This window comes from Molothrus aeneus, chromosome Z, assembly GCF_037042795.1.
Source record: "Molothrus aeneus isolate 106 chromosome Z, BPBGC_Maene_1.0, whole genome shotgun sequence".
NCBI classification, from domain to species: Eukaryota; Metazoa; Chordata; class Aves; order Passeriformes; family Icteridae; genus Molothrus; species Molothrus aeneus.
The window spans coordinates 50585551-50611902 of NC_089680.1; the positions used below are offsets into that span (position 1 = coordinate 50585551).

The 26352-nt window shown below is 42.7% G+C and overlaps 1 protein-coding gene across 1 annotated transcript in view; it reads right to left on the reverse strand.

The window, feature by feature from the left end:
- ABCA1 (ATP binding cassette subfamily A member 1) overlaps positions 1-25223 on the reverse strand; it is a 92123-nt gene extending 66900 nt beyond the window's left edge. The window contains exons 1-4 of the mRNA XM_066568776.1: positions 25128-25223; positions 9072-9215; positions 3629-3722; positions 163-304 (exon numbers count right to left, since the gene is read on the reverse strand). Coding sequence (XP_066424873.1) covers positions 163-304; positions 3629-3722; positions 9072-9137 — 302 coding nt within the window. The 5' untranslated portion in view covers positions 9138-9215; positions 25128-25223. The remainder of the gene's footprint in view (positions 1-162; positions 305-3628; positions 3723-9071; positions 9216-25127) is intronic.
- Between the last annotated feature and the right edge of the window lie 1129 nt (positions 25224-26352).

Genomic DNA, 26352 nt, shown 5'->3' on the forward strand with positions numbered 1-26352 from the left:
CCCTATGAACTTGGTAACTGAAGAATCTGGTACTACAGAGGTGGTAGAAACTGCAAAACCCTCACACAGTGTAAGATTTCACAATTGATAGGTGACTCCCAAATACCCCTTTCCCCCATGTTTCCCCAAGAACAGAGATGAGGCAAAAGCAGACAGACTCACATGGAGGCATTGAAGTTTCCAACAATACCAGGGGATTCCCCAGGAGTTGGGTAGCGGAAACATGGGTTGTTGGCATTGCAGATGATCCCCTGTATCCATGGCAAGGTTCCTGCCGAAGGCATAGCTTTATTTGGAAAGTGACCTAGAATAGAAAGACAGGAGTTAGGAGACAAACACATGATACAATCCTCTACTACACAGCATTGTATTTGAAGAGCAGTGCTAACCCTGCACTGATTATTGCCCCAAAGTGCCTATGAAAGAGCAGACCAGCCAACACTCAGTCCTAAGAAGAACTGAGCTTGTATTAGACTCTCCACACTGCTCTTTCAAATCTTCTTGCTGAAGTCTAAACCTTTCCACTAAAGAACTAGTGGAGTCATAGACCAGAGTTTACATCCTGTATAAGAACAAAGCAGTAAAAAACTACTCATGGCAGATCTCCACCACTATGCCACTTGTATACTTATGAATCCCATACCCCCACAATGACTGGGGAAGAAAGGCCTCCCTTGTATAATCCTGGACCTTACATAAACTGTCAGGCTGCTTTTTGCAACAAGCTTGCTTCCTCACCTTCACACTAGGGACAGGATCTTGGAGGAAGATTATGCCCCTTCCTCAGTATCTCAAAGCTCAAGACTTTGAGGATCAGATGCCCACCCCCTCCCCTCTGGTGCCCACCTAATCCTCCCAGCATGCCTGCAATCACTCCCTACCTCCACAACTCCAACAGAAGTATCAAAGCCCAAGAAAGAAGTAGTATCAAATCTGTTAAATTACAGCAAGGCTGATTAATGTGGACAGCTGAAGGAAGATGGAAACCATATCAGCCCTCCCTGGAGAAAGGCAAGAACTCTGTGCAGGAGAAGGGTTAAGGAAACTAACCTTATTGTTTCCAGAGAACTCTTGCTCCTAGTTCTCTGTTTAAAATAGAAGATCTATTTACCTGACCTGACTTTTGTTTCATTTTGCCTTTTTTTCTTGGCTGAGGGGCTTGCAGTGAAGGAGGGGGAGGGAGAAAGAGGAAAAATGCTAAGACTTTCAGATTCGTCTTGTAAAACTTCCCAGAAAAACATCTTCCCTGTCCTCCACGCCTTTCATTTTACACTGTTAGTAACTCCAAGAAAATGTTTAGAGCAATGTCAAAAGACGAATGACACACAAGAGTTTATGGTAACCATTTAGACACAGCAATGCATGTGACACCAGTTTCTCCAAGAGTATAGCAGGAATCTGTTGGTTTTAAATCAGATAAGATACACAGAAAACAGTGCAACAGCACATAATTTTCAATTACAGTGCTGCAAACATCTAGCTTTTCAGAAGAGATTAGTCACATCTTGTCAGCTTCTCTCCCTCCCAGTGCCAAAATAGTGCATTTTGAATACTTTGAAGGGTCAGGAACAGACAAGAAGGAATTCACAGGAACAGACAAGAAGGTTCTACATGACACAAGACAGCATTAGCACTCTGGCCCAATAGCAATCTGTCTTCTCTCACTGGTCTGGTGAAAGCCACATAGCTATCACTTCAAAGTTAATTGTTACTTCCCATTTTAAGAGAAAACTTCCTCACACTAAGCCAGGCTGCTAGAAACAAGAAATCCTGACAACAGTCCAATCCTTGGTTCTTCTCATTCAGGGAAAGAAAACTGAAAATTTTACTGGTATGTTGAAAAAGACTACCATTAAAATACTGATATTATGTGGAGGCTACAAAGCACTTGCACGTGGCTCTGCTACTGCTATCACCAGGCATTACTGCTATCACCTACAAGTGATTTCATAACAGCATATAACACTGCCACTACAGATAACAATCCTACTTCCCTTAAGGCATCCACAGGGTTGCCAAAGAGTTCACCATCAACCCAAAAGCCTTCTTTCTATGTCTGCTCACAGTCCAGCAAAAGCTGCTTCACTTCACAACACATCCACATTTGTCAGTGGAAGTGAACGTTCAGTGAAACCAATCTAGAAAACACAATTTAGATACCTATTCAAAGCAGGTCTTCAAAAAATTAAGAGAAATTAGCCATAGAAGTGAATTAAAAGTTACCAGATGCCCTTTACTCTGTAACTGCTCAGAACAATGTAAGAAGGCAGACAAAGCAATAATAGTCAACATAATTGGGAAGGGAAAAGGATTGCAGGTGAAAGACTCAAAACTATGCTCATGACACCATGGTGCCAGAGCAAATGTTTTATGTGAAGGCTACTGACTAACAAGACCAAGCCAAGTAGTTCTACAAAATCACAGCTCTTGCTAGGTTTCAGTTTATATATAGCCCTGCCATACCTGAAATTAATTACCACTAAGGTTGCTAGTTATTTTTAAAAGCTGAGTAGAGTGCTAATTGCTTCTCTTCAGCTTCATGTCTATATCTCTCCTAATGTCACTGTAACATTCAGTCAGAAGAGGCAGTTCAAATTCCATGTAAAGTATGAGATTTAACTTAGGGAAGTTTTAACTATGCTGTTGAGTGCTGAAAAAACCAAGTTAGGCAGTACTGGGATCAGCAGAGTCAAAATGTAATGGGAAACTGCAAACACTAACACCTCAGATTTAAAAAGATACCAGCCTGAACATGCAGCAAACAGCACAAAATGCCCCAGACACTGCAAAGACAGGATAAGTGCTGTAAAAGGGAGTTCTTTCCTTGTTTCAAGAAAGAAACACTTCAGAGGGCCCTTCAGAAACATGTTTTGCTGACCCTTAAACCTTACCTTGAAGTAATCAGGCTAAGGAAAGATAAACAAAGAGCTATTCCACAATCACTTAATTCCAGTATGAAGCTGTCACCAAACACAGTAAAACAACACCATGTTCCCAATAAACAAGTCATGCTTCCTAAATCAAATGGGAACCAAAGAGGCCTATAGATAGTAATTTATAAAAAAAAGCTTCCTTTGAAAGAAAAGCAGTAATGTGCCCATTTAGGGTGCAAATAGAAAAGTAGAACTGTTATTTTGTCAGCAATGTATGACTGCTGAATCTACTAAATGCAGAGCTGACACTGTAATAGTTCGAAGGAATGGAATCACTCTTGCACCCCTTAATGTGATACATTAATGCACTTTCCTACCTGGAAACAAGATTGCCTTCTTAGAGATCAGAACACTGCATTCTTTTATGCTAAGTCACACACAGATGAAAAAAGAAAAATAAAACTGGGGTTCTGTGTAGGTTTTACAGATATTGCAGAGTTGTACAGCAAATTCTTGGGTAATATAAATACAAAATGAGAAACAGCAAGAAAAAAAAGCAGCAACCTACAGTCCTTGAGTAGCGTCATCAGTTAACTGCAGTTTCCAAGGTGGAAGCAAAGGAGTTATTAAGCCCTGTTGCATATTTCTGACTGAAGTGGGGAACCACTGCTCTTTCCATCTTGCCAGCTGCATTATTGCATTCTAACCATGAAACATTAAGGATTCTGGGTGCAGCTGCTGTGTTTGGTACTTACATTCATGCTGCTCATATGGCGGATATGAAAGTCTTACAGAGATCAGGATGAAGAAGATAAACAGAGGCCAGGCAACTTCGATCAGCAGCTGGAACTGGAAACAATAAAGGCAAAGTATTAAGACATCATACTCAAAATAAAGGTCAGAACAGAAGTTCTAGGACAATCCACTTGTAAGCCAAAACAGTTTTGTAAGCACTGTCTCACTTTGCTCTGCCTACACATACCAGGATCAAGAAGTTTGTTCCTCCAGCTTCAGAGGATAATCTGCAAAGAATTAAAATTTTTTTCTCATTGATATGTGCCAGTTATTCAACTAAAATGGATGTACTTAAGGGCTATTTTTGGCTTATTTTTATATTTTTCTGTCCCCTAACTGAAAAAAACCTTCCAATTAACCTTTCTAGAAATTAGCTGAATTTTTTTATCCCATATTTTGAGGCAGTGGGGTACTTATATCCCATTCTCACAGCCAATCATTAATCTTCTACCCTAACACATCAGGCATGGAAACTGTGCTGATGCATGCTACACCAACTTTTTCAGTACTGCAGACATGTATTGGTATCTAGAAAGCAGAGCTACTAAGATTAGGCTCATATCTAGTCGGTTTTGTATTAATTTATGTTTTTTTCATGAAGGTAGGCAGCACCCACTGGTGCAGGTAATCTACAGAAAGGCAGTAAATATCTGGTAAATAAATAAAGAACTCAGTTATTTAGAGGGACAAGACAACAAGAAGAAAAAGCCTGCTATATATTAAATACACAACAATTCTTAAACAAAGAATTGAAGTGCAGAAAAATTCACTGAGATGTGTCACATCCCACAGAAGCATGTGAACAAAAGCAAGCCTCCAGCCTAGAGCTTCTGAGACACAAGGCGAAGTTTCCCAGACCTGAGCTTCAGAAGCCACATGCCTACTTTTCCACTCCAGAAAGACTGCATAAACATGTATTTTTCAGTAAACTACGAGACAAAATCTGAAAGCTTTTTATGCTGATATTCTGTATGCTTCTCATCTATTACTAGCAGCAGAACAGTGTTTTCTTGGTCAAATGAAGAAAAATCTTTTCCACTTTTTTCCTGAAAAACTCAGTCTTTTCTAATAAGAGGTCTACATCATCCTCCTTAAAAGCCAGAGCATAAGACCTGCAACCTAGTGGGAGACAGTACCCCCACCCACAAACACGTTTTTCCATGTTCCATCATTAACAGCTAAAACTGGACTCTTAACACTCAGCACAAGACACTCCATGCAAACTTTGAGGCAACAGACTTCTAGGTAACTACTGTACCTCAAAATAAGCACACACTGTAAAAACAGGGCATTAAAACAAAGGTCACTTGATCCAGCAGAGGAAATTATGTAGGATGGCCTTTCACAGATACCCTTCATAGCTGACATCAAACAGCAAATAGCACCCCTATCTAAAAGGTATAAAAATTGAGCCTCAGTCTTCCAGGCATTCCTGATAACAGTGCCAGTCTCTGCAAGATAATTCTGGGATACTATTACCCATTGGATCCTGATATTAGCTCAGCTGGTTAGAGCATGGTGCTTCTAAGTCCAAGGTTGCCGACATAATCCCCACATGGGCCATTCACTTACTCGCTGGCCTTGATGATGCTTGTGGGTGCCTTCCAACTCAGAATATTCTGTCATCAATGTTATTGTCATGCACACACTGTACAACTACTGGGTAAGAAATCCCACTGAGATCACACTAACAGAGGTACCAGGAAGATGCCTCAGTATCTCTAGTCTCTTATTACAATAAATGATGCAGTGGCAGCACACAACTTAGCCATTAACATTGACAGCCTGCTTCCATCTGCGTTAAACAGTGTTCTGGCTTCCAGAGATCAATGTTTACACCTAGGACACTGACAACTTGTCTACTCCTGTTTTCAAGATACTCTTATAGTGGCTGCGAGGATGGCATAGCAGGACTTTTCCTCCACTTGACAGTGAAATGGCTATGAAACCAGGACAACTCCATTCTGTCTTCCAGCATCAATGGTCATGCTTTAGCACATGTCACAGCCCTCTGCCACCCTGGCTGTAGGCAAGCAGCATGCACCCCAAGCAACTACTGCTACACTGTTTGGGGAAGAACAGCATCAGCTGGGCTTGTGGAGGCCTCCAGCAGTGACCAGTGTGGACAGGTAGCCTCTCACAGCCCTGCAACTGCTACAGAACCAATGAGAAATGCTGCCCTTGAGCTCAAGCCCTGGCTTGCTCAGAGAATATCAGCCCCAGCCACACCACACTGGGGTGGACAGCAGTGCCCAAGAAGCCCTGTTGCTGCAGGGGGAACAGGCCACCCACACACACAGTTCCTCTCCTGCACATCTGGTTACACAGTCACAAAAGTAAACACGTGTGGGTTGCATGCACAACACACCTCACTCGGCACATCAACAGGCCCGGGGAGGATAGAGAAAGGAGCAGCTCAAACCAAGTTGCACCTTTACAGCTGAAGGAAGGCATCATAGCAGCCACCAAAATGCTACATTGTGACAGACAGCTGGCAACTGCTGCACCAGAGGTTGGCACAGGGACAAGATCAGTGTTAGGAGCACATCAGTAGAGACTCCTCAGCAAGTCTCTTGTGCTGCTCAACAAAAAACTGAGTTATCTTTCTTTGCTCTTAAAGGTCAGTAGGTTCCCTCCCCTACTGCTTCCTGACCCTGCTGTGACAGCACTTTTCATCCACTCTGGCATTTCCAGACAAGGACACCAAGATACCAAAAGGGAGCATGTCTCACTGAGATTCATTCTAAGTAGATACTGAAAAATCAAGTCTCCTCTGCCACTCTTGTGCTGCAACAACCAGCCAGGTAAATAATGAATCTTCAAGAACCCAACACCTCACCTATCCCAGCTCCATCTGGAGTTGAAGAAGGAACATCCCATTTGCACACAGCAGGTGAATTCAGCTAGGAACAAATTTGTCCTAATTTTACCAAGGTTAATCCCTAAAGCATGCCAAATTTATACCAGTTGCCTGATTCAGGATGCCATTAAACACTGAGCTCTACATTGTGTCAACAGGAAATCTGTTGAGCAAGAACTAAGTACACTATCACCCCATCCCACTGTCAACTCCCCTTCCCAGCCTTATGTTCCAGTTTCAATGCAGGGAGCTACCAGAAGCTGACCAGTCTCTCCATGCAAGTCTGAGGTGTCTCCTCATTTGCAAAAAAGCAGGGAGAAAAAGGTTTTTACCCAGTGATCCCCAAACATGATTTTTCTTTCCTTTCTCCCTATGTGAGCTCATTCCCCTCACTTCAGTGTTGCTGGAAGCCATCCAGTACAAAGTAACACTCGAACTGCACACATTAGGGTGAGCTTTGAACCCAGGTTTCGCAATGCAGCCCAAACTCACAGCAGCCAACGGGGGGGGGGGTTTAGTGGGAAGCCAAGGCTAGCCCTCATTTTTCATGAGAAGGGTAAGGATCAAACTATTTCTAAACCACACCTTCAGTAAGTACAAATGGGAGAGAGCCTTCATCAACACAACTCAACTCAAGGACAACGGTCTTCTAACAGGAAAGCAAAGAGAAAGAACTGTGCAGCTGTGATAACAGCATGGTAAGAAGAGATGTTCTGCTCCTTCTCTGCCATTTCCTGTTAAGCGGGCTTTTCCTCAGACAAAGGCTGGATTTGATGATCTTGGAGGTCTTTTCCAAACTTAATGTCCCTATGATTGTATTATTTTCAGAAGATCCTGGTAAAAATATACCAAGCCTTCATACCCACTGTAAAAATTCAGCTCCTCTGAAATAGCCTCTTAGTTTACCTAGTTTAAACATCCCTCCAGAAAATCCCACAACATTCTAGAATTCCTCTACTTTCTAAAGGCAGTCTGGTAACCGGCAAAATTTAGACCTCCAGTAGCAAGATAGGAAGAGTATTTTTAGCTCTTAGGGCCCAGGTTACATGGGCAATTGCTGAGAAGATCCAACCTTAAGGAGCCACAGCCAGTTTTGAGACTACTCCCCCAGCTTCATTTGCAGCATTTTTCTAAACTATGAGACTGTTCACAAGACCAGGATGTGACCCACATTCAGAGAGCTGACAGACTCACTCCTTGCAGTTGACACAATCCATGACCTCTCTGGTGGGCAGTCCTATCCTGGGAGATCAAGCTCCATGAAAGGCAAAAACACGCAAAACAAAAACTTTGTCATCACTGGCAGCTCTGTTTATATACAAGAAAAGATAAAGAGGCAGTGAGCCCCTTTTGCCTGTTTTATTTAACAATGGACTAATTCCAGCTCTGAATTCACTGAACCCAAGTCCTGTAAAAACAAGCCTCAGACACCTGAGTGAAGACTTCAAGGACTGTGACCATTGCCAGTGGTAAATATGATAGCCTTTCCTCCCTTGTGACAATGAGTTTCTAAAACAACCCAACCCAACCAGCTGGCAAGCATCCTGACATTTGAAGGGTTCAGAAAGCTTATCAGAGACCACTTTCCACTCAACACTTCAGTCACTTACGTTCCTTTCACATTCCCTACTGACACCTCCTCAAGGTCAGATCTAACAGGCCAGATCCTCTGAACAAACCTGTTGGCACAAATAATGCCCTTGTCCAACACAGGTATTTCCTAAACCTTTCTCAGACTTTTAGCTGCTTGCAAGAGGTCTCAATCCTATGAGGTCTCAATCTTAAGGCAAAAGAATTTTAAGAACACCATACTGGATCCACACTCCTGTGCCCTTTTTACCACAAGGAAAAATTCTTCTTATGTATTGTCTATTCTTAACAGGTAAATTTCCACACTGTTCCACACCTTGGCAGAAGAACATCAGTTACCTGGGTTTATCCTCATGCTGATACAAGAACATGTTTCATGCCATCCACCTAATCTATATCTTCTGTTGTAAAGTTACATAGCAGGTTTGGGATACTCTCAATGAATGAAGTGACTGGAGATGTCTGCTATTGCCTCTGCCACTTCTGCCATTAGGAAGTGGCAGGATTTTGTTGCCATTGTTGCAGCTTGCAGCATTCAAAAGGTTTTAGATTCACGGGCACATCACTGCAGCCTGGCAATGTCTCACCCACAGAGCGGAGCAGGTCTCAGCATGGGTTTTCATTTCACATCTATTTTGCTGCACACAGCAGTCATGCACCCTCTTTGCCTGATCTTACACCAGTGTTTCAGTACTCCAACACTTTCTCACACTGGAATTCAGGACAGAAGTCTTGAGCACCTTCAAGCCCTCTGGTTTCTGTCCACCCACCACACTCTCCAGTTTGAATAGGGTCTTTCCAAAGCCAGACCTGTTGTTCAGCCAGGGATCACTAAAGGATGAACATTAAGTAAGACACAGGATGTTTCCCTGTTTTTCTTGAAAAGCTGTATAGTCATGCAAGCTGCAAGACTGTAACTTAAGATCTCAAAACACCCTTGGGCTAGTACTTACAGTCTGTCTTCTTCTATAGGTAAAGTTCTTCCATAGCAGCAATCCCAGCTGTGTCCAGAAAGCCATCTTCCTTCAGCAAAGCCTAGAAGCTCCCTTTATGTAGCAGCAGCAGTACACAGTACAGATGTTGTGGCCAGGCATTAACTAGTGAAAGAAAAGAAAAACAGAAAAAAAGTTGGAAGGCAAAAGTTTTGCCATTCAAAACAGAAAAGGCAACAAGAAGGGGAAAGACAAGAGGCTGCACCCTGTGACCTTGCAGCCCCTTCAGGGAACACCCCACTGCCTTCTTTCTTACCCCATGCTCTCCAGCCAAGTCTCATGGGTTTCAGTAAGCTCAGATTTAGACTCACTGTTTCTTACCTCAGAGCTCCAAAGCAGAAAAAGAGGTTTGCAATACTATTCTCTTTTTTTTTGCCCCAGAAGTTCCAAGAGCAAGGACAGCCCAGAATGAGAATAAGTAAGAGGCTTTGAAAAATTATTTAAAGATTCCTCCAAATAACACTGAACCATACAATTCAATACTTTTCCTTAAAGCCTCTTTCCATATACACTTTTATTATGGTGGAAAGCTGTCTGCTAAATTAGGAAAATCTTTATTTTGAAGTATAGTCAACACTGCTTGTAGGCAAAACTATTGTGCATTTAACAGGCAAGGGAGAAATGCCCATTCCCTTGAAGGTGACTAAGAAGGATGTTAGAATTGTTAGAATTTAGATTAAGTAAATGGAAAATTGTTGTGCATTAAGTGTCTGTCTTGCTACAGTACAAGAGCACATGGGATTAAAAAAAATTAATTATTTAAAAAAATTATTCTCTTTGGTGGCAATTAATAAAAGCATAGTATAGAGCTTGGTACACATATCTTTCCAGCAAGGCTCAATCTTAAAGCTCTAAGGTGAGCTTTCACTATATTAGTTAGTCATTACACCTTTTTTCCAGAATTAATTCAGCATATCTTAATTTACTTCTGAATTTTAAGGCCACTTCAAATTAAGAGCAGTTGAATCCTGAGCAAGTGTCTGCACAGGAACTTAGTTAATCCACATTAAATTAATTCTGATTTATGTACCTGAATACACTCAGTTGACAGAATCAGCATTAAGAGGACAACTAGCAATTGATTCAAACACACACCAAGAGAATAACTCTTTCCAACACCTGTTAAATTGGGAACACACACGCTTTTGATTCTGGTGTCCCACATAAGAGTATCCTAGCCCTAAGATTCAGAGTTGCATGTCTGATTGCAAACAGCATTGAAAAGATTACCAAAAATACGTAAATGCGTTAAGAACATAAGACCTCCTCAGGAAATTCTCTGGCCAGACCTACACTGGAGTAAGATTAGATGAAAAATTAAGGATGTGAGCTTTGAGATGATGAACAATTGTCATCTTTAAGTCTTATTCAAAAGTAAATTCCATTACTACAATGACTTGCAGATTAAAAACCTGTCTCTTAATAATGTAGGTCTGTGTTACAAAAAAAATTCTCTAACATGACTAACAAAAATAAACCTGTTACACTGAGTTCCGTAGATGATTATACTGTAGAATCACAACAGGTCAACAGTGCTTCTTCACACCAGTACAGTGAACCATGGAGCAATAACAGATGCCTACAAAACCTTACAAACTGAACCTCATACCAGCACTCCAGGGGTGGAGCGTACAGTCAGCATGGGCCCCTTAACCTCTGCCAGGTGCTGCTCTAACTCACTGACAGGACCTCCACAGACACTCTTTCACAGAGGGATGCCCAACTCATCAGGCAGGACAGCCATCCTTCCCTACCCAGTGCATCCTGCTGGCTGGATCACCCTGACACTAACACATTGCAGATGCATGCACATCTGGCTGGTAGACCATGAATTCCCAGGTATACTTAGGGAAAGGCACTTGTCAGGCTACTGGCACATCCACAGCAGGGAAAAAGCCTGCCCTTTGAGGAGAATCTCAGAGGACAAATCCTGGCTGATGACTGCATCCATACTCACGGACCTAAAGCACCCCTCTGCTCACAGCCTTGGATATGGGGGGGGGAGATCTTTGAAGCACCTCCTCTTGATGTCAATATTACATCTCTAAAGCTGCAATCAACCTAGCAACATAGCTAAGTAGGGAATATTGTTACCTCTCCTTTGTACTACCTCCACCCCTTAAGTTTCTGAATAGTATTTGGGGGATTTGGCAACACTTTTACTCACTCTAAAGAGAAACCTAGATTACTTCTCACATAGTACACAGGCACTTCCCGACCAATAATCTGGTACCAAATGTTTTTAAGAACACGAAGATAATTGCTCTTTTCATGTGTTTTTCCACAAGGATACCAGTGCTGGTCTGTGGGTCAAAGACCTCCATTTGATTTTTTGTGCTCTCCACCAAGCCACCAAACAATCTTTGCTGCCTGAGCCTGCAGCCACGGCACAAGTTTGGCATACAGAAGTATGGAAGAGACTGCACAGCCTTCTAACAGTTACGGGTAGTTATGCAACAGCTGTTTTTTTATCTTCAGAAGGGTGTTCAGAGTACCCACTCCATACTTCATTCTCAGGCCCCCAATATCATTAAATCTCTGAAAAAAACCCTAATTTCCAATGTTTTCCAGAAATTAAAGCTAAACAACAAAACCCATAAGAATAAAGTGCCACAGGAAGAGTACAAAAGGTATCCCATGAAGAGTCAAAGGGACTTTTGGTGTTCTTATCAATGGAATTAGACCCTACTCCCACACCTTAATACCCCACACAGAGGCAAAACAGAAGTTCAACCAGTCTGGAATGAGCAAATCAAAGGGTACCTGGTTTAATGCACATCAGTGAAAATTCAGATACTGATCCCTTGCAACTGCAGTCAGTCCACAGGATCCAGAACATGGAAATACTGCTTTATAGAGGCTGTAACATTCACCTTCACATTAGCAAACTGTAATGAGCTAAGGCCACCTATTTCATCATTTAACTCATCTCAGCTGACCAGCCAGAAGCATGCACAGCCAGGAAGACTCAGCTGTGCAACCTGCTTGAACTTCAGCTCTCTGGAGTTAAGCAGAACAAAGCAAATGATCTGGCCTGTTCTGCCTGGACAAAAGTTTTAAATGACATAAAAATACCGACTTTTAAGGACTGTCCAGATGTAGGCATACCAGCTAAATCCCTGCATTAAAGTAGGGCATGGAGCCTAACAGTGGATTAATAACCAAGAGCACAACACCTGAGCCTGAAGCATATCCAGTTCTTCCAGCCATGCCAGGTGACAGCTGCAATGACACTGTATGCCCCAGTCAGTATCTGTTACACACCAAGGAACAGGTTTGTTAGTAGTCACCTCTGATTTTCATCCAGAGGCTGACATACTTGGCATACTGCTGACAAAAGGTTCACTTGAATAACTAATCCATCAGAAAGCACTCAGCAAACTAATACCATAGGAAAATGGCTGAGCATCCTTTCAGATGTTCTTCCAGCTCACAATAGGCAAGAACTGTGTAAGCCAGAGATGCAGAGAACTCATCAACCCAATACTTCCAACTTGGTTAAAAGTGAAGTCCGACTTTATCTCCACATCAGACCAGTCTGATAAGTTGAACACATCTGGGAAATACAACTTGCCATTTAGTGCTGCAGTGCCAAAACTCTGTTGGTTTCCAATGATTGCTTTTATGTCTTATGTGTGTAAAATTTTGAGCCAACAGCAGCTATCAGTGATCACTCCTGACACTCACCCAGAACTCCCTGAAGCAGAAATACTGCTTTCTGTCTAGAGTATGAAAAGCTGCAGGAATCCATCCCCACAGCATTAGTTTTCCTGTGAATGAAGTACCATAGCTCAATACCCACCCACACAATTAAAAGCACAGATTACATGCACTTGTTCCATGGTCTGCCTTTGCAGAAGACTCCCTCCACATGACATTTCGCCCTGCTGCAGAAACCCTCAACAGCCTCCAGACCTACACAGCTGCAATTTCATCTCATTTTCTGCAATTCAGAAAATTACTCAAGAGAAAGTTAGGCTACAGGGCAACCTCTGAAAATGATGACAATGAAATACATCCTTTGGCCAGCCCTTTCTTTCTAGAAAGGGTGCTAGCCACTATTTCAAAGTAGAATGGCTGTTGAAAAGTCCATTAGCTGGTATACCAACAGTCTCCAAACCTAACCCCTTTACAGCTGTAGATTTAGAAAGTAAAATGCTCAAGTGGCAGAAAATCAGTTCTCCACCCCCTTGCCTGGTGTCTCTACTAAGTAAACATAAAATAGCCTTCAAAAGCGGCTTTCTGCAAACAATGCAGCTGTTTGCTTTCTTTGGGAAGGCAAAAAAACCTTTCCCCTAGAGAAAAAAAAAATTAAATCACTATTTCAAGAGGGAACAAAGTGAACTTACAAAACCTTACAAGACTGGAACATTTCAGGGGTCTGGCAAGACACTATAGACAATATACACTATTTAAACTAAGTCCTTGTCAGCAGGTCTAAAAATCTTTCACCAGTTGATGGAAGGTTCAGTGGACTTCATGAAATTAGCTAGCAGCCCTCATCCTTTAAGTCACATTTTCCTTATCGCAGAAGCTACCACCACTGGCAACTTTCCACAGATCAAGTGGCCATGGAGAGTACAAATCTAACAGCTACACATGATGCCCTTGTGAGCTACAGGAGCCAGCACTTTCTCACAAGCAGACACGATCTAGCACTTCTGCTTCCTGCCCCAGACAAAAAATTTCTACATCTGCTTAACTCCAGTAGATCTTGTCTATACAAGTCTCAAGTCAAATGAGACTCATTTTGGAAGAAAAGAAGCGACTAAAACAAACATTGGATTTCTGCAGAAATACAATCCTCTTTTTGAACGCTGATAAATCTCTTGACATTTAATATGTTTTAGGTAGTGTCGAGCCGCATTCTGTGAAGGAAACAATATCATGAGCCATATGAATTCTGCAAATACCAGATCTAGAGTCCCCCAGTGATCCGTATGCCCTCAGTGGAGAGCAGATCCCTCTCAGGACCGTGGATATGAAGGCAGGTCAGAAGGGCCTCACTCATGAACTGACATTCTGATTGTGCTGGTTTTGCATTAATTGATATTTGGGGAGGAGGGAAGAAGCCAGTCACGGGAGCGATTTTCTCAGAGAAGCTGCTAACTCTTTCCTCTGTGCCCGACAAAACCAATCAGTAGCTAGTTTTGACTACTGACACTTTGTTAAACCACTAGAAAGCTGAACACGCCTCTGCGAACACACACACTGAAGACGAACAAAGCCCGGGAAAAGCTCTCTTCCGCCTTCTGGAGGGAGATCTTGCCCCCTCGCAGCCCGCTGGCCGGCGGGGGAGGGGAGGCCGTGGGGCCGGCCAGGGCAGGGCCATGCCACGCTGTTAACATCCTGTCCCCGCAGTGTGGGCATCCTGCGCCTGAGGCCAGAGGCGGCCCTGCGGCTGGAACTGAGCGCAGCAGGGGCCAGACACCAGCCATGCGGCTGACACAGCCCCAGTGCGGCCTGAAAATCCATCACCACGACTGCTTCATCCACGGCCCCGCAAGGATTGTGTGACCATCAGCAGGCCCTGAGCGAGATACTCACTCTTTCAACGCATAAATGAGACTTAGACCTTCAATCCTCCCTCGAGTGAGAGAAAAGGACAGAGTCAAGACATGCAGAGGAACAACATGAAGACACCAAGATCAATGAAGAAAGAGTCAAGTCCCAGATGGAAGGAGAATGAGGAGATGCCTTAAGTTCAGGCTGAAATCCTCTGTAAGGCTATGGAGAAGAATATAATTGATACATCAGAGTCTTTTTCCCTACAACTCACTGAAAAGTATGGGGAGATGAAATGTTTGAAGATATGAGCACAGGCATCTAGGCTAAAGCAAGCAGATGTTAAAGTAGCTGTGATCCCATGAGAAGTTTGAACAGAGAGAGAAGAGTGATGAAGACCCTCTGCCCCCAAGGAAAAAGAAGACCTCTGTTCCCAGAGATGATGATGATCTCAGAGATAGATAAAGAGAACCTTTGCTCTTGAACAGCTCATCTTTAAAATAGTACCCCATAAGTTGGCCCATAAATGCAGCTGTGGAAAGGCTGTGAAAGATGGGAGGGATTTCATGATTGCAGATTCCTGGGCAGCTGCTATTCATGGAAATTAAAAGCTACAAGAGAACTGGTTTTGTAGAAAAGTTTCCATGTTATGGCAAGAGAAATCCTCTCCCTAAGTGAACTGAAGAAAGACTCTAGAGTTTTCTGTTCTAGAACAGAACTGACTTAGAAGTCCCAAGTTCTCTCTCTTTACATTCTCAGTGACAAAGAAAAGAGGGTGTGTGGAGGGGGGGGAGAAGTGTTCTAAAGGTTTTATTCTGATTCTTATTATTCTTTCTTTTAGTTACTGTTAATAAAGTTTTCTTTATACCCTTTTAAAGTTTTGAGCCTGTTTTGCCTTCCTCCTAATCCTATCTCACAGCAAGAAATGATTAAGTATATTCTAATGAGGGCACTAACATTTGGCCAGCACCGAACACACAACGTTAACTGGTGCATTGGCCAGGAAATCTTAAATTGGTGAACCAAAACCACTACACTGATCTACACAAGACAAACCACCAGAGGACTAGTGGCCTGGATGGGCACTCGTATAGTAGAGTTAAGTCTAGAGTCCAGAACAAAATCCTCAAGTCTCCCAAATCAAGGTGTAGCGCCTTGGCCACTTCTCTGCCGAATAGCAGGATTTCCCTTCTTCCAGCACAGTAGCTGTAACTAGAAGGAGAAAAACAGTATTGATCCCAATTATGTTAAGATTAGGTTAGATAAAGAGCAGCTGTGGAGAAGTGCAAGCCATTTTTGTCCTGCTGCTAGAGACCTAATTGGACATAAAATCCCCAGCAGACAGTGGAAACAGTGAATAAAGAATCAAAAGTAACGTCCATTCTCTGACCTAAAGTCACACTAAGCTTGCAAAACACAAAGAAACAAAGCTGGCATCCCCATCACTAAAGCTTCCAAGCAGTCAAAAAACTTATGACATCTACTGGAGCTCTAGGAAAGAGGTGAAACTGCCACCTGAACAATGACAATTTAATACAAATAACAGTGCCAATCTTTTAAAGTAATCTTTTAACCCAAAGAGCCTGAAATAGGTTGCAAAAGGTGCCATAAAAAGCATTAGCAGCACAGAGTTCAGTCAACTCACCTAAGGCCACAAGCAAGCAAAAGCAGAGATTAGAATGAAACCATCAGATCCCACACGTCCGTCTCCTGGCTTAAGCACCGTTGGAGTCTGTAGCAGACACAACCAGTGCAGGATCAGCAGTGGAGGTGTGAGCTTTGGACCTATGGGCTCTTGCCTGGGACACAGGATCGTTATCACTGGAGGCACACAGACACTAAAAGCTGGTCTTTCATAATCTCTCCACAGAGGGCATTTCTTTCCCTTTTGCCAAATGCATAAGGGACACAAAGTTTTCTATTCCATCTAAAGAGCTCTTCAGTGAGGAGTGCTTTCCTCTTCAAAATCACCCAGGTCATGTCACAGAGCTTACACCAACTCCTTGTTCCTAGCAATGTGATTGGAGAGCTTCTGGGTCAGCAGAAAAGAATTTGATTAGGGTGACGAACAACAGTATTTTAGTGGTGGTTCTTGGCAAGATCCGCTACTGGTTTACTTCCCACACTGACTTGAGTTAGGTAGTAAACAGTCTTGTCCTCCAGTGCTTACTAATACTGAAGGCAACTGGTAAATGACTTTCAACATGGCCATCCAGCTGAATTTGTTTTCCCTCCTTGAGGAGCATGTAAAATTTGGTAAAACCAACTTTTAAAGGCTAATGACAAAATATCAGAAAGCTGATGAAGCAGGCTCATGGATTACCTCTAGCAACCTGCCACCTCTGGTTTGAAGACACAGAGCCCTTATGGCAGCATGCATACCACCACAAAACACCAAATAAATAATTTCACATTGTTACTTAAGGAGGCTCCAACCTCACAGAATATTGATGACCATCAATGGAAAAGGACTTATTTCAGCATAGGCCAACAATAAAATACTTGTTCAGAACCTGCTTGAACTGCTGCTATGAAAACAACTAGTGACAGAAGCCCAGTATTAGGTTCTACTTGCTGCACAAAGTACTACACAGAGAAGCCAGCCTGGATCCTGCTCTGAAATGACTTGAGGTCAACACAATGTCATGTCAGGAGCAGAAATCTAACTTCCCAACTCTTTAGGCAAAATGGCAAGGGGCTTCTAAAGTTATATAGCCCTGGCATGAGAACTGAGCAAATAGGTATTTCATAAGTCAGTATATTATGTGCTGAGTTCTGAATGCTCCACTACGAACAGATGAGCAGATGATAATCTTGAAAGACCTGGCCCAAAATTAATACAATGAGCACTGATATTCATGGTCTTAAATTGTTCAGAGTATCTTAACTTGCCTCTCCTGTCAAAGCCAAACTCCTAGGATATATTTCTGAGACACTGGTGTGGGCCTATCCTTACCAATCAGAAAAAAAAAATCAAATGGGACACTTCATCACAGAGGAAAATACTAGCTTACAAACTGCTCCATAATAAAGACTGGACTACATTTTTCAGAGCCCTTAGTGCCTCCTTAAACCATTTACGCACATGCACGTTTTCAAAAATGACTGCTGCTTTACAACCTTCCCTTGTGACACAACATCCCAAGTAATTTTGAAAAACCTGTCACAAGTCAGCAATATCTGCCTACCAGAATGACCACAACAACTGGTTCTCATTACTTCTAGCATGCTTATAGAGGGCTCATTGATGAAAACAAGCACAACTCCAATGCAATGGAAGATGTCAAGTTTGCATGCACCATAGCTGGACTTACCCTAAGGAATGCACATGCAAAGGACTGTGGTATGCACTTAGGCAAGAGGATTGCTTAAGGGTCAAGTATAATACGCAAGATGAAATGCAGTCATCTATTTTACAAAAAAAAAAACCCAAAAAAAACCAGCTTCCACTAGAAGGTTGTGAAATACGTGAAGCATTTCAACTTCCAACATTACACTGAGTGTCCCCTACTTTGCCCGTGGATGAAAAAAAAGGCAAGAACCTAGTCCATTCTTTGGCAAAAACAAACACAAAATGTGATTTGCTTTATCACGGCCAATGTCCAAAACTCCATAGTCCATATTAGCAGATGGGGTTTTTTTTTTGGCTCTCATAGAATGGCTCTTTTCTAGTGGAATGTAGAAATAATAGAACATCCTGCTAAAATAATAATTGCAACATTTGAGCTCAATTCATGTCATTAAGCTTTGATTTCTGAGTGAGTATAGTATCATCAGCACACAGTTTGCAAAAAGCTGTGCTACACATCCCCAGTCAATTTTCCAGCTTTTGACATATCCTGTTGAAGGACGATATAATTGCAACTAGGAAAAAGGGGTAAAGAATTTCACACTGCAAAAAGTACCTTTCCACTTGGCAGCAATCACAAAGGGGAGAAGGAAGACACAACCTCCCCAAGAAAGCAGCTTTTCCCAAATGAAATCCACATGCTCAATGTTTGGAAACGCTTTCAACCACCACCCCTCCTGCAGAACATTCTGGTCACTGAATCACATTAATCAGACAGATACCTGGTTTTAAAAAGTACACCACTGACTGGCACTCCATGATGTGGCACTACTGCAGTGCCACTGAAGCATCTGGCATATTTCTATCTTCTGCTAAGCAAAGTTATGAAGCCTTGTGGCCTTTATCATCACATTCATAAGGACTTTTTCGGAAAGGAGCGACTTCTCCTACATCTTGCTGTCTATCTTGGGACAAGACAAGGACACCAACGGTGTTCAGCACAAGATTAAACTGCAGTTTGAGCGTATGCCTACCCTGTAACATCAAAAGAAACTGTAGTGTTATTTTCCTCTCCATCTTTTCCATTTGGGAACATCATGCCATAAACCAGTGCATGTTTTCAGTAACAGAACAGAACACAACATGGCTTATAGTGTAGAGAACATCACAGCGGTGCCTTTGAGATTCAGAGGCAAAAAGAATAAGATGTCAGTTAAACTTGATATTTACACAATTGCAATGATATCTGTGGCACAGCTATAAGTAACAGCAAACAAAACAAAAATATCCCTGAAATATGCAGAAAAACATCAGCCAAGAAAAAGCCTCTAGCACAATGAAAGGAAATGACACTGATGAAAGAAAGCAATAAACCGGCAAAGTCAGTATTTAGCAGCCATTGTGAGCTTGAGCAGAGCTGGAGTCTGTAAAGCCTACAATAAGGCCTCAGCTCCCACATAGCTACCATCCAGCTGTGCTGATATGGGAGATGGTAATCCACTAAAGTGATAAAGAGATGCCTAAGTACTTTTGAAATCAGTGAGTGTCAGAAGACTCTATGAAGAGCAATGAATTTATGATCAACCTTGGCAACGCATATAGACTTCAATAATCACTTATCTCTAAAGTTATTCATAGAAGAATATGAAAATAGCTGGCACACATGATAAGGCACCCCACATACCTGCTGAGTCAGGTGCGGCACAGGGCAGTAAGCTCAGAGCACTGCCAGAAAGCATGTGAAAATCCTCCCCTTTTTGGCTGATCGACAGAGCAAGTAGTTGTTACTCACACTTTCTACTCTTAAGCTCCAGCTGCTTCCCCTGCCACTGAAGCTTCAATCCTTAGGGGGAGCATGGCAGTAAAAGCCATGCAAAGCAGGCTAATATACACCTAATTCAACATCATGCCAGACATATCCAGGAAGGAAGGACGGCAGAATCTGTGCAAGTCCTAAGCTCCACCTCACAATTCAGAAATATTTTCCAGATGGAGCTCCATTAGTTTGCTCCTAAAGCTTCAAGGGACTAAACATAGCTGAAGAGCTGTTGTCAACTAAATTTCAACCAAATGACTCCAAACAGCAGGCAAGTGCAGAAGTAGAATAAAATGAAAAAAACAATAAGCTTACAAGAGAGGGAGGTGAGTAAAAATAAATTTTGCAAGTTTTTTATGGATATAGGATTCAAAACATACATTTTTTACATTAAGTTTAGAATATCCTTAATAGTGTTGAGCAAGTTCCACTGGAGCCAAAGCACACTGCAACAGACATTTTGCAATTATATCTGGTTTTATATATATGAACGTAATTGGGAGGATAGATGTAGAGACAAATATTAAGAGTAGGTCACAAGAATGTGGAATGCAGCTCTGGGAGACATGGCTGACAATCAGAAGAATAACAAAAGTTATCTGGGAAAAATAAAATCTGTGAAGAAATATGAAAACTGATGGCAGACAGGTGATTGTATTAGTTTGCTAAAAGAAAAGACTGAGTCCAGATCTCTCCAAACACAGTAGAAAACCTCTTATTGCTTACTTTAGCATGAATATTTAAATATAGATTTGAGAGAGATGGGAAGCAAAGCAGTAAGAATTGCTACTCTGATTTAATAGGGTAAAGAATCATTAAAATATCTAAATTACCTTAAAACAAATAAATTTAATAAAAAGCATTTTTCCCATTGGCAGAATAAAAATACAAATGCAGGATCCATTCAATTAAGTTTATTAAATAAGAACATCACATTCAGAGGAAGAGTAGATTTTGAACTTTGGCTCCTGTACTAGCACTTGCTCATTTCTTTTTTAGGCCCAAAAATTCAATTGTAAAAACAGGCATATCTCTAAAAACATTGGCCTTAAACCCAGCTTGCTGGCACTTGCTGCCAGCTGTTGCTGGCACTAGCAACAGAGCCTGACATCTTCTAAAAAAGATGTGTTACCTGCTGAATATGAGAAAAAACGCTATGACTTCTACCATAAAGAGTATAAACTTTGTAATGCTATTACTAGAACATAAGTGAAAGTAGATAAGAGGAAACAGTCAAGTCATCACAAGAAGGGCAGAGGTGCTGGGATCCAAGTTTTCCTGGTCCTTAACCTTGCTCTTGTCACCTACATCACCAAAACTGCTGCTCCAAGACCTTCTAGGTGGCATAATTTTGAGCTTTATCAATTTAACAAGTACTATGCTAATGAATTAGCTGCATGGCTTGCTTGCTCCCAAGAACAACCACACATTTGGAAACAGACCAGTAAACTGCAAGTTGTTTCAGAGTCAAGTGAGTAGAGTGCTAACAGGTTTTGGCCACCTCCACACAACCCTGCCTGCTATTTGCTAAAAAGGAAACCAGATCCCCAGAATGATCTCTGAACTGTGTGGTAAAAGGCTCAAACTTTGTTCTTTCACAGAGAACAGCCTTGCTATCTAGCCCAAGCCAGAACAATCTTAGAAAGGCTCTTTGCTCTCCTTTTTCTCCAACTCCAATTGTTCTCTAACAAAGTCAGCACCACGCAAACCAATCCCATTGCATTAGACAGAGCTCTGCTAAGCAACACTCCTCCAGAAAAATAGCAGAGGAAAAAGGTCAGCTTGTATGTGGATACTTAATGGCATTCAAACGGACATGCATTTTTATTACCTATGATCAAGCTTTTTTGCTAATAACCCACAAATAAAGATCTGAATGCTCCCATTTTTCCTACAGTGTTAGACTGTTGAGTCAGAAAAGCTGCATCAACAGTTTTCCATCCTACTCTGTCTCCCTCTTGGTCATTGAAGCAAGCAAAAATACTTTTTCTCCCAGTCAAAAATGCAAAAAAGACAGGACTAGCTTTGCTGCCAAGTATTTTAAAGAAAGGGAATAGGGTACTTTTGGTACTCCATTCAGTAGTTTTAGTCATAGTATTTCTTCTGAATTATCGGTATTACTTTTGTGTAATCAACACAAGCAAGACATGCAGTTACAGAATGAGACATTTTAACTTTTGGGTTTTTCTGTGGTCATCATATTTTAAACACTAGAAGCAGAATCTTACCATGGTATTTTTTATCTATACTCTTAATATCAGCAACTGCAGATGTGCATGTTCATCAACTACACTAAAAAAGTTTCTAGCACTCAGAATTCAAACCCTTAGCTGGCATAAATATGAAATACTCTTAGAGAGAGTGAATTTCTTCTATGCCAGACCTGAAGAAAGCAGGCAGAGTACCTAGCAGTCTCAGATAATCAAGGAAAATGGATCTTACACATAAAAATGTCTTTTACTAAACATAGTAAACCCTGACTCTAGCTCCTCTCACAGGAGTCATCAAGAATAACCAGCAAAAGAGAAGCATGATGTTTGGTCAGCCATGGCCTCTGGACTTATTTCAGGATTTGGTGTGTTGCCCAGCCTAGAAGACCTACATAAACACTGAGGGTGCCTGCTTCAAGGTTACTCAAACAAAGTGGTAGTTTGGGTCCCCCTCTGCTCCCTTCTGTCATCATCTTTGTGCTGGCACCAGTGCTCACAAAGCCATGAGAAGACTCTGAACACAGGATGCTGGGGTGAAAAAACAAACAAACAAACAAAAAACCATCATGCAAAAAGAGGAGAGTTTTTTTCCAGTTACTCACTCTGGGCTGGTGAACTCCAGTGCCTGCGCAAAGGATGAAACAGACAGAGAGAGAAAAGAATAGGTAGACCAGGGGAAATGAAGCAGGTCCATTACTAGCTCACTAGCAACCTTCAATTACTCTGATTAAAATTCTGGAGAAACCACACCCTAAGAAATACTGTGCCTGCATGGTGCAATGCACATAACAAACACTAGCAGAGCTGATCGCATTTGGCTACAGATGGATGAGTTCAGTACCAATCCTCCTCCTGCTCTGTCTTTGTGAGTCTAACTCTGCCAGATTAACTCAATGGTGAGAGAAAAGCCTTGCAGAAATGTAGGCAAGGGAAGAATTCCTTCCTGAAATGTGTGTATTACACTTGATTAACAGGTGAGAATGCTTCAACACAGAATCTGCATAGAACATCCCCTGTTACTTTGTTTAAGTCACTAAGGCTTATTTCTGAATGATATATACCAAATCTGGTACCATATCAAGTAAGTCTCTGTGAGTAAGTCTCTCTCTCTCTTCACACCAATACCACCACACCATCACTGAGTGATGTCTGAGTTTGAAAAAAATTTAGCATTACAAAAAATGTTTGCTAGCAGCTGCCTATGGCACACTGATTTATAAATGTGCCTCAGCCTCTATGCCATTACGAAACTTTCAACATACTTGCTTGCACTGCTATGCGGCTCTATCCAGAGGAAATTTGGAACTAATATCCAAAAGATTATCATGACTCCTAGGAACACTAAAATCTTACATATAGCTGCACCCAAAGTGTTTATGTCATCTATCATATGGCAACAAGTCCTTCAGCAACAGTTTACTGGGGGAAAGTTACTGTAAATAGTTTTGGGCTAGCTGCTGGATTATTACATTCTAATGACAAATTATAGCAAATTGTGATTTCTTGTAGCCCAGAGACCAGCTAGTAACCCCTTCAGAATACCTACAATGAGCTAAAAAAACATGATATTTTATTATTTAATGCTAAATATTCCCAACAGGTTCAACTTAAATTCTACTATGCAACACTAGTGTTCGGTGCTGCCGAACTTATAGCCCCATCTTTTTGTTAAGGGTTGACTTCTAATTTTTACCATAATCAGCCCTACTAAACTATGATTATGAGAAACAATGTGCTTGGTATATCATGAGTAAAGGCATCAAGCTCCTGCCCATACCAGATATATAGACTGTGTCACCCTACTCACTCTTACATAAATTAAAATTCAAATGTGCACAATGAAGACTCACCAACATAATTTTTATCTGTTGCATCAGTAAAACACTGCAGAGTCCCAGTTACTACCCATTTAGCTTAATATCCTACTGTGTCATCACGGAATCGCGCACTGATTTGAGTGACAGGAAAGTTGTAAGCATATGTTGCCATTCTCACTTGTAAGGGAGTCAAGCTGTGCCACAAGCACCAAGCACAAAAAACATTTGCACTGAATGTTTACTACCATGACCCCCTTTCAAATCTGAGCAAGACTGCTCCATTACAATAGCCCTTCGACAGCAGGCTTGACCATCTGTTGTTAATGGAACACCCCCAAGATATAGCTCTTCTCTGCAATACAAGGACCAACTCTTTTTCAAAGGTGAAAATAAATTTTAATGCATTAATCCATTGCAGTAATTTTCAAAAACGTTCAACTCATTTTAGGCTTTAATCTAGAATACGTTTACATCCCTCTGGCTTCTCTGAGGTCTATTCCAACACACTTGAAATCAACTTTGATCCTATTAGTATGTTTTTGTACAGCCTTTAAAATCTCCCAGGCCAACAGCCTGGGGGAAAGGGGACACGTCTGGTTAAAACTAGGAAAAAGTAGGGTTTAATAAGGACTTTTAATTTAGAATCCGAGTATCTTTCCAGACATGTTTTAAGCATCTGGGCTGCTGTGCAGCTCGTCTTTTGTAACAACAGCCTGATGATATGTTGCAGTGTAGCACTCCAGACTTCACAACAGTCTGGCAGGCAGTAGCACGATTTGTTGCATACAACTGAGCCTCCTGCCCATCACAAAGGCAGCCACATCGATTTTTTATTTTTACACTCCCCTCCATCTCAAGGCCCTCCCCTTATCCCACCCCCCCCGACTTTACAGGATTCACGTAGGAGTAAAGGGAATGAAAACCCTCCCGTTATCTTCTAGCACCCACCGGGGCCAGGAGAGGCAGCGGTAAGGTGAGCCACCCTCCGTGAGCGCTGCCAAGTCAGAGTCGCCTCGCTCAGGATAAGCTAAAATAAAATAACTGTTTTTTAAAACATAAGCACATACAACCACGCCCCTCACACACACACAAACACTATCAGCCCCTCTCCGATGCACCGCTACGCCGTAAACCATCCTCCGAGCCTCGCTGCCGACAGGCTCGGCACATTGAGTGGCACCACGTCGGAAGACAGAGATTCCAAAGCAGTAAGAAAATAAACAGACAACCCCTCAAGACAATAACAAAGCACACACACCCCTCACCCCCACTCATTTGCGTTTTCTCTCTAGCTTTGTGCCGCCCGTTCCAGGCGGAGCGGGTACAAGTGGGAAGCCTCCCCGACAGCTGCCCGGGACGCGTCCCCCCGCCCCCGCCTACCTCCCCGGCCGGCAGCCGCCGTCGGTCCCGAGGGGAGCCACCGCCTGCTCCGCGCCGCGATCCCCTCCGGCTCCACTCCCGGCCCCGACGCCGGCCCCGCTGCCGCTACCAGGCGCCCCCGCCCCGCAGGGCCTTTTATAGGGCGGCGCGGAGCTGCCCCCGGCGGGCTAGCCCGCCCCTTCCACGGCCGGGGCCGCCCAGCACATTGCTTCTCCCCTCCCTCCGGGGTCTTCTCGCGTCGCCTTTTCTCTTTTCTGTTTGCTCTTTCCTTTCTTCTTTTTCTTCTCTCCTGTCCTCCCCACCTCCCCCCTTTTTTTTTCTTTTTCTTCGGCAGCGGCTGCTGTTGGGAGGGTGGGGAGTGCGCGGCGATTTGCATGTGGGCGTGGACAGTGCAGCCAAAAACAAACTGCGAGCATGGGTATGTCCGCCCCGGCGCCGTGCAGCGGGACGGCGCTCCGTGAGCTACCCGCACTCGCTGCTTTTTGTGAAACTCGCTCACCCAGGTGCGTTGAGAAGCATCCCAGCCCCTCGCCTTGCCTCCCGCGCCGGCCCCCCGGGCGTCTCTTCCCGGGGTCTGTGGGAAGAAAGAGCAGAAACCCCGGCACGGAGTTACCTGTGAAGTGAGTGTGCTCCAGCCTCCCACGTCTCCAGGCCTGCACCGCTTCCCGCATCTCCTGAGCCAGTACAAACTGGGCACAGATCCGTCCTCAGCTGTACAGCTGTGGAGGTACTCAGTGTACCAAGAGTGTTGGCCTGAAAGGAATCAATCAATGATAAACAGCTTCAACAGGACCAGACGCCCTGTACTCCTCGTGACTTACGGCAATAAAAAGGCAAGAAACTGTGAAAGGTAACACTTGGATAGATAGGCACAAATGTGGATGAATCCAGTTGTGTCAGTTTATGGAGAAATTTACAACTCTTCACAAACTTTATAAAAACAGGTCTCAAATTATTTTTAACAGTTCACAGTGAGCAAGCTGAGCTGCTCCAAATACAAAATCCGTGAATAGTGATAGTGTGTTTTGTTTACCAGAATAATGTCCTGGTCTTAGCAATATTGTCTGGTTGCTGAAGGTGTCCTCCAACATGAAGTCCTCCCATAGAAATCACCCATCATGCAAGCCCTTCCAAATTTTTTGCTTGTTACATATCAGGAGCCCTGATAGAATCATGCAGTGCAATTTGTGAAAGTATAGCAGTGCATTTTCAAGGCATAAAATGC